Here is a 9,495-nt window from a genome sequence, read left to right on the forward strand (position 1 = left end):
ATATGGGTTTGTGAAGCCTGTGTTGGGTTTAACTTGAGAAGTAAAAGAAACATAATAGTGTTTAATCCCACCTGGAGAAGTTGGCCATACAAATTTTATATTATGTTCCAACAATAAGTATTATGTATATATGTGGTAAAACTATATAGTTTGCACACAATACATATTTAATAATATAATGTACAACCTATATAGAGTTGATATATAAAATAGATGATTCATTGATCATGTTTGCAAATACACATTCATATATGGCCATGCAAAAAAATTATAGCAAATTACATTTTCTTTTAGTAATGACATTATGCAGAGTTAAATTCATTTGTTAATATATGTATAATTACTACTTAACTGTATATTTAGTGATATATGGAAGATTGTTAAAGAAATGGTATAGCACATTTATGCAATTTTATTTTTACTTAGAACATGTTTGAATGTGAAGTAATATGACCAACTTTTTAGCAAGCTTACCAGAATTTCTGCATTCAAATTTATTTTGCCTTAAAAAAACCTAATCTGGATGGCCACACATTTATTCCAATGATATCACCATTTCCATTTTTGGAACTTATCTTTAAATTGCTTCCAAAACCTTCAACATATTACTTTAAATACCATGCAAGGAAAATATTTTTCATGTTAAGATGAAAATCCAAATAACTTTTAGAATTGGGTCTGCTTAATAAAATGGAATATCAAACTAAACGAAACTTTAAAAAATATTTACTTGTTTTATAAGTGACAATGTAATTTTTTGCTGTATGGTCACTGTTCTGATTTTTATAAGGTAATGATAATAAGTTTGAAATCACAAATAATCATTTCAATGTAAGCCTAAGCATAAAATATCAAGTAATTAAACTTGAATGCTTCATTTCTGATAGTATTAAAAGCTGCCTTATTACTGCACTGTGAATCTTGTCCTCTATGACTATACAGTGAATATAGTATGTTTGTGACTTTATTTTTTCTTAAATGTTATTAACATCAGGGCATCAAACTGACCTAGACAATACTAAAACCAAATTTTATTCTTAAACTAGAAAAAATTGTCACTCCATGTGCTTATGCAGCCAAACAAAAGGTTGAAATGCAGTACTAAGCTGTTTAGGCAGAATTATTTGGAGCTTATGGCTGCCTGTTTTTCTCTTCAGACCTTTGACATCCACCATCATATTCCCAATGCTTCAGCTTGGCCTTATTAGTCTTTATTTGTCTGAGCAAGGCTATGTAGTCAGATTAAATTACTCAAAGAAGCAATCCTATTATTCAAGCGAATACATGCTTTAAATTTTGCCAAATAAGAAATCAGACTACAATACCAGTCAATAGATACTTTGGAAATATATCAAATAAATATCTTAACAACATTATTTACTAGAGAATTTAATTTCTCAGGAAAAAATAAGCAAAACTTGCCTTTAAATCCTGGGACACACTTGCAGAAGAAATATCCCCTTAAATATATACTGGTTGTTCCATTTTTGCAGGAGACAGATTTGCAGTCTTCAGTATCTATCTCACAGATGTTCCTTTCATATCTTTGCAGATCGCTACAGTTACAATTGTCCAAATGGGCCAGGCGGAGGCCATGCGCTGATATACTCTGGTTTTCTAAGCAATAGCCAACATTGACAACACACAATCTGCCACTGTAACTAAGAGAACAGCTGCATCTGAAACAGAAAAATGAAAAACCCAATTAGTCATATAATTTATTGTGATATATTTAAGTATTTTAATCACACATTTATTTAAAAATACAGAAAGGATTATTTAATGAAGTTAGTTGTGGGTACATTTTAAAAATATTTTCCTAAAGTGTCTATTCTTGGCAAAATTACTTTTGATTATTGTGCATAATTATGAGCGAAAATAACTTTGGTGTTGAATAAATCTAGTCTCAAAAACATATTCCGCCACTTAACTGCTCTGTTAGCTAGGATAACATCATTAACTCTGCCTACACTAATGTGTGTGTGTGTGTGTGTGTGTGTGTGTGTGGTCATATATTATGCTGGTGCAAAAGTAATTGCGGTTTTTGTCATTGGAAGTAATGACAAAAAGCTGCAATTACTTTTGCAACAACCTGTGTATACATACAGATATAGATATAGATATAGATATATCTAATAGATTATTCAAATGCAGTCTGTCACTCAATGCAATTATTTAAGATCTAGCTGTAAGGAATACCAGGTATTCTTATATTGCTCTTTAAATCTATAATATTTTGAACTTTAAAATATATGTACTCTTGAATACATGAACATAATTCATGCATTCATTATTTTAGTTTTTTAAATACAGATTTTAATGAATTTGCAAATTTTGATGAGATTTTCCCATAGTAATTTCAAAGTTATCCAATATATTTTAGTAGTAGTTTTTTACATAGTTTTCTTGTAAGTAAAGATCATTGTGAAATAGTCTGCAATTTATGTAAATAAAATGTATTTGAAATATTTTTAGGTTTAATATTGAGAACTAGGCTGGCTATCAACAAAAGTGGGAATATTTTTCCGGAGTTAGAGACAAGGATTTTTCACTTTTTTCTTCCTTTCAAATACAGATATACACAGAAACACCCACACATCTGTTCAAAACCTAATTTATTAAATCATTTCTTTGGTCCTCTCTATATCTAGGCACTAGTGTTAGTCATATAAACTATGAGATCATTTTAACATAATTATACATTATATAATATATCCATATGCATTTCTTTGAATATTTTATATACATACATAACTTGAAAAAGAAAGCATAAGGTGAAAAAATCTAAATCATAGTGATAAGTAAGGTATCATGATTTTCAAGTATTATTTACCAAGCATTCAAAGGGCAAATAACATTATCATATAAACATGTTAATGGGCTGAGAAGAGCTATGACAAATCACTTTGCTTGTTATTATTAATAAATATTAATCTACTGAACCTAAGTCATTACACTCAGAACTCTATATGATGGTAAGTGTTTGGAGCTAGCAAAATTGTTAAAGGTCAATTAGTTCAAGTCTTGTTTCTTGTAGTTGTAAAGAAGTTAGCCATTTAACGCAATTTGTCAAGGATCACTGAGATTATTAATGGTAGGAACTACAGTGGATGCCTTGATGTGTTCACATCACTGGCCTTGGAGAGAAAACTTTGGTTTTAATTCTTTTCAAACTTCTTTGTTAAATAAGTATATTTGTGCCCTGTTTTTCTCATCTGCAAAATTCCCAGTTGTGCCTCTTTTTCACAGAAGAGTATTGCATGTTTTTTACTTGGCAAGTAACTGTTACCTCCTATATCAAACACCCTTACAACAAAGTTATCTGAAATAAAGTCATAGAATACAATTACTTCCCTTCAATACCCTTTTTCCTCTCCCTCCAAGTACACAAATAAATTCTAGGTAAATTCAAAACAACTGTCACATAGCAAAAAATTTTTGGCCTGTTCTAGGCCTTGTTTAGCCATATTTTTGTAAATTGTTAATAGTGTGTTAATAGTGCTTCTTCACTTTCAACAGTGTTTTGATTGGGGTGGTAGATTACATGGGGCCCTATGTATAATTCCAAGATTATTCTATAGTTCTGTGCCTCCACTATACAAGGTTTAGTCATGATGCTTTTAGTTTTTCCATGAAAATAGAAAGGAAATTTTAGAAAGTTCCTTCCTAAATGGATAGAATGTCCTGTACAAGAATATGAAGGCCTATCTTTATAATTCTTCCTGAGCTAATCTCTACTTTATTAATATCTCAATAAAGCTATCGAGGGGTTGACTCTAAATTATATATGGGAAGATTAAGGCATTGAGAATATTTTTGAAAATTAGGAGTAACATGGAGGTACTGGCTCAGTCAGATACTATAACAAACAAAAACTGATAATTGAAATAGGGTTTGGCAGTTATCTATTAGGGTCTTGCCTTAACTCTCTAAAACCTACATAGCCTATGAAAAATGATTCCTTTTTAAGTCTGAACCATGTGAGGATAGTGACAACTTTTATTAAGAGAAAGATTTAAAAGGGGAAAATTTAGGGTAGAAACAAGAATCTGCATTTGGCCACAGCAAATTTGAATTGGTAATTGACTTGATTTTTATATTTCATTCTATTGCATATATTTTCATATTGATCACCACTTGATATTTGTTTTATTGAGCTTTAATGTCTCCAAGAGAATAGATACTTTTGCTTGTGTACTTGTCTTTTAAAAATTTGATGAGTTGTAGTTAGAGCAACAACGTACTTGTTCCCAATTTGGGAATTTTTCAAATTTTATTTTTGACACAACGCAGGCATATTACCTTATTGTTTAGCATTAGCATTTCTATATCAACTAACTAAAATACAAACCTACCTATACATACATATTTATATATATATTTAAATTCTCAAAAATGATTATATCTTAGTAATATACAATGTTCTGAAATTTTCTCTTTCCATTTAATGATATGTCTGAGATATCAATCCAAATTAGCACATTTTGTTTTCAAAGGTTGAAAATATTCTATTATGTGAATGTACCACAATATATTATCCAGTGAAGGCACTGAGATTACTATGTGTTTTAAATTACAATGCTAATATTTATACAGAATGGAAGTCCTCGTATAAATATATTGGTGGGCTCTATAAAGAGGATCCATAGGATAAATCCCTTGCAGAATTGTCTTAATCAAAAAGAATACAAGTTTTTAGTTTTAATAGCTCTTATCAAATCCCCCTCTAAAAATGCTGTAGCAACTTATATTTTCATTTCAGATGTCAGAATGCTGCTCTTCCCAAACACTGGTAAGTTCTGCATATAATAATATGTTTTAGTATTTACCAGTCTGATTGGAAAACCTATCTTATTTTGCTATGAATTTTATGTGTTTAATTTATGAATAACTATTCCTTTTTTGCAAAGTCACTGGCCATCTCCCTTTTTTTTCCTAATAACAACCTATTTTTGGTAATTTTTCTACAATAAATAATTTAAATTCTTAACACTAATTTTATAATGAGCACAAAAGAAAGTAAGATATCAACACTTCCTTCTCCATTGTACCACACACTTCAGCCTCCTGCTTCTCTCCCCCTACCCAGGAAAAGCAGCTCAGCAATCTGTTGCTGTCTTTTTAATTTTTTTTTAAACTTTCTTTCTTTCTTTCTTTCTTTTATTGTACTTTAGGTCCTGGGGTACATGTGCAGATCATGCAGGATTGTTGCATAGGTACACATGGCAATGCGGTTTGCTGTATCCATCCCCCTGTCACTTACATCTGGCATTTCTCCCCATGTTATCCATCTCTAGCCTCCCCACACCCCCTGTGTCCCACACTTGGTCCCCCCAACAGACCCCAGTGTGTGATATTCCCCTCCTTGTGTCCATGTGTTCTCATTGTTCAACACCCACCTGTGAGTGAGAACATGTGGTGTTTGATTTTCTGTTCTTGTGTCAGTTTGCTGAGAATGATGGTTTCCAGATTCATCCATGTCCCTAAAAAGGACACAAACTCATCGCTTTTTAAGGCTGCATAGTATTTCATGGTGTATATGTGCCACATTTTCCTTGTCCAGTCTATCATCGATGGACATTTGGGTTGGTTCCAGGTCTTTGCTATTGTAAACAGTGCCACTACGAACATACGTGTGTATGTGTCTTTATAATAGAATGATTTATAATCCTTTGGGTATATACCCAGTAATGGAATTGCTGGGTCAAATGGAATTTCTATTTCTAGGTCCTTGAGGAATCACCACACTGTCTTCCACAATGGTTGAACTAGTTTACATTCCCACCAATGGTGTAAAAGTGTTGCTATTTCTCCACATCCTCTCCAGCATCTGTTATCTCCTGAGTTTTTAATGATTGCCATTCTAACTGGCATGAGGTGGTATCTCAATGTAGTTTTGATTTGCATTTCTCTAATGACCAATGATGATGAGCATTTTTTTCATGTTTGTTGGCCACATATATGTCTTCTTTTGAAAAGTGTCTGTTCATATCCTCCTCCCACTTTTGAATGGGTTTGCTTGTTTGTTTCTTGTAAATCTCTTTTAGTTCTTTGTAGATTCTGGATATTAGCCCTTTGTCAGATGGGTAGATTGCAAAAATTTTTTCCCATTCTATTGGTTGCTGGTTCACTCTCATGATTGTTTCTTTTACTGTACAGAAGCTCTAGAGTTAAATTAGGTCCCATTTGTCTATTTTGTCTTTTGTTGACAATTCTTTTGGTGTTTTAGTCATGAGGTCCTTGCCTATGCCTATGTCCTGAATGGTTTTGCCTAGGTTTTCTTCTAAGGTTTTTATGATGTTAGGTCTTATGTTTAAATCTTTAATCCATCTGGAGTTAATTTTAGTGGAAGATGTCAGGAAGGGGTCCAGTTTCTGCTTTCTGCACATGGCTAGCCAGTTTTCCCAACACCATTTAGTAAATAGGGAATCCTTTCCCCATTGCTTGTTTTTTTCAAGTTTGTCAAAGAACAGATAGTTGTAGATGTGTGGTATTGCCTCCAAGGCCTCTGTTCTGTTCCATTGGTCTATATCTTTGTTTTGGTACCAGTATCATGCTGTTTTGATTACTGTAGCTTTGTATATGGTTTGAAATCAGGTAGCTTGATGCCTCTGGCTTTGTTCTTTTTGTTTAGGATTGTCTTGGCTATGTGGGCTCTCTTTTGGTTCCATACGAAGTTTAAGGTGTTTTTTTCCAGTTCTGTGAAGAAGGTCATTGGTAGCTTGATGAGGATAGTGTTGAATCTATACATTACTTTTGGCAGTATGGTCATTTTCACCATATTGATTCTTCCTAACCATGAACATGGTTCTCCATTTGTTTGTGTCCAGTCTGGTTTCCTTGAGCAGTGGTTTGTAGTTCTCTTTGAGGAGGTCTTTTACATCCTTTGTTAGATATACTCCTAGATGTTTTATTCTCTTTGTAGCAATTGTGAGAGGGAGTTTGCTTATGATTTGGCTCCCTGTTAGTCTGTTATTGTTGCATAGAAATGCTTGTGATTTCTGCATGTTGATTTTGTATCCTGAGACTTTGCTGATGTTGCTTATCAGTTTAAGGAGATTTTGGGCTGAGATGATAGGGTCTTCTAAATATACAATCATGTCATCTGCAAATAGAGACAATTTGACTGCCTCTTTTCCTAACTGAATATCTTTTTTTTTTCTTTTTCTTGCCTAATTGCTCTGGCTAGAGCTTCCAATACTATGTTGAATAGGAGCGGTGAGAGAGGGCATCCTTGACTAGTGCTGGATTTCAAAGGGAATGCTTTCAGTTTTTGCCCATTCAGTATGATATTGGCTGTAGGTTTGTCATAAATTGTTTTTATTATTTTGAGATATGTTCCTTCATACCTAGTTTATTGAGAGTTTTTAGCATAAAGGGCTGTTGAATTTTGTTGAAGGACTTCTATGCATCTATTGAGATAATCATGTGGTTTCTGTCTTTGGTTTTGTTTATGTGGTAGATTACATTTATAGACTTGCATATGTTGAACCAACCTTGTATCCCTGGAATGAAGCCTACTTGATTGTGATGGATGAGCTTTTTGATGTGCTGTTGATCCCAGTTGCCAGTATTTTATTGAAGATTTTTGCATCTATGTTCATCATGGATATTGGCCTGAAGTTTTCTTTTTCTGTTGAGTCTCTGCTGGGTTTTGGTATCAGGATGATGTTAGTCTCATAAAATGATTTGGGAAGGATTCCATCTTTTTGGATTGTTTGGAATAGTTTCAGAAGGAATGGTACCAGCTCCTCTTTGTACATTGGTAGTATTCAGCTGTGAACCCATCTGGACCTGGGCTGTTTTTCGTTGGCAGGCTATTAATTGCTGCCTCAACTTCAGCCCTTGTTATTGATCTATTCAGGGTTTCGACTTCTTCCTGGTTTAGGCTTGGGAGGGTGCAAGTGTCCAGGAATTTATCCATTTCTTCCAGGTTTGCTGGTTTATATGCATAGAGTTGTTTGTAGTAATCTCTCATTGTAGTTTGTGTTTCTGTTGAGTCAGTGGTGATATCCCCTTTATAGTTTTTTATTGCATCTATTTGATTCTTCTCCCTTTTCTTTTTTATTAATCTGCCTAGAGGTCTATTTTCTTGATCTTTTCAAAAAAAAAAAAAAAACAGCTCCTGGATTTATTGATTTTTTGTGTCCCTATCTCCTTCTGTTCTGCTCTGATCTTAGTTATTTCTTGTCTTCTGCTAGCTTTTGAGTTTTTGCCTTATAAGAGCTCCTGAAAGAAGCACTAAACATAGAAAGGAACAACCAGTACCAGATATTCCAAACATGTACCAAATGGTAAAGACCATTGACACAATGAAGAAAATGTGTCAATTAATGGGCAAAACATCCAGCTAGCATCAAAGTGGCACGATCAATTTCACACATACAATATTAACCTTAAATGTAAATGGACTAAATGCCCCCTTCAAAAGGCACAGACCTGCAAATTGGATAAAAAGTCAAAACTCACTGGTGTGCTTTATTCAGGAAGCCCATCTCATGTGCAAGGACACACATCGGCTAAAAATGAAGGGATGGAGGAAGATTTATCAAGCAAATGGAGGGAAAAAATGCAGGAGTTGTAATCCTAGTCTCTGATAAAATGGGACTTTAAACCAACAAAGGTTAAAAGAGACAAGGGCATTACTTAATGTTAAAAGGATCAGTGCATCAAGGAGAACTAAAGATCCTAAGTATACAGCCACCCAGTATAGGAGCACCCAGGTACATAAAGCAGGTTCTTAACAAATTACAAAGAGACTTAGACTCCCACACAATAATAGTGGGAGACTTTAACACTCCACTGTCAATATTATAGAGATCAATGAGACAGAAAATTAACAAGGATATCCAGGACTTGAACTCAGATCTGGACCATGGGGACTTAATAGACATCTACAGAAATCTCCATCCCAAATCCACAAAATATATATTCTTCTTAGCACCACAAGACACTGTCTATAAACTTGACATAATTGGAAGTAAATCACTCCTCAGCAAGTGCAAAAGAATGGAAATCATAACAAACAGTCTCTCAGATCACAGTGCAATCAAATTACAACTCAGAATTAAGAAGCTAACTCAGAACTGCACAACTTCATGGAAACTGAACAACTGGCTCCTGAATGTAGACTGCATAAACAGTGAAACGAAGGCAGAAATAAAGATGTTATTTGAAACCAACCAGAATGAAGACACAATGTACCAGAATCTCTGGGACACATTTAAAGCAGTGTCTAGAGGGAAATTTATAGCAGTAAATGCCCATCAGAGAAGTGAGGAAAGATCTAAAATTGACACCCTGTGGTCAAAATTGAAAGAGCTAGTGGAGCAAGATCAAAAAAACTCAAAAGCAATTTGTTGCTTTCTAATGGCCATCCTTGGAAGCTCATCAGGATGTTCTTAAGAAAGTTTTGCTTCCAAAGCCTGGAAAGTAGTACAGAATTTCTGAAATGCCTAGCTCTTTGGTTTTTTTTTTTTTTTTTTTTTTTTTTTT

General features: G+C 33.7%; 1 protein-coding gene across 2 annotated transcripts in view; it reads right to left on the reverse strand.

The window, feature by feature from the left end:
• Positions 1–241: 241 nt before the first annotated feature.
• EYS (eyes shut homolog) overlaps positions 242–9,495 on the reverse strand; it is a 377,690-nt gene continuing 368,436 nt past the window's right edge. For both annotated transcript variants that reach the window (XM_032299847.1, XM_032299848.1), the window contains one exon: positions 242–1,673. In XM_032299847.1, the coding sequence (XP_032155738.1) occupies positions 1,352–1,673 (322 nt within the window). In that variant the 3' untranslated portion in view covers positions 242–1,351. The remainder of the gene's footprint in view (positions 1,674–9,495) is intronic.

This window comes from Sapajus apella, unplaced genomic scaffold, assembly GCF_009761245.1.
Source record: "Sapajus apella isolate SASKATOON/1434 unplaced genomic scaffold, GSC_monkey_1.0 scaffold41, whole genome shotgun sequence".
In the NCBI taxonomy this organism is placed as follows: Eukaryota; Metazoa; Chordata; class Mammalia; order Primates; family Cebidae; genus Sapajus; species Sapajus apella.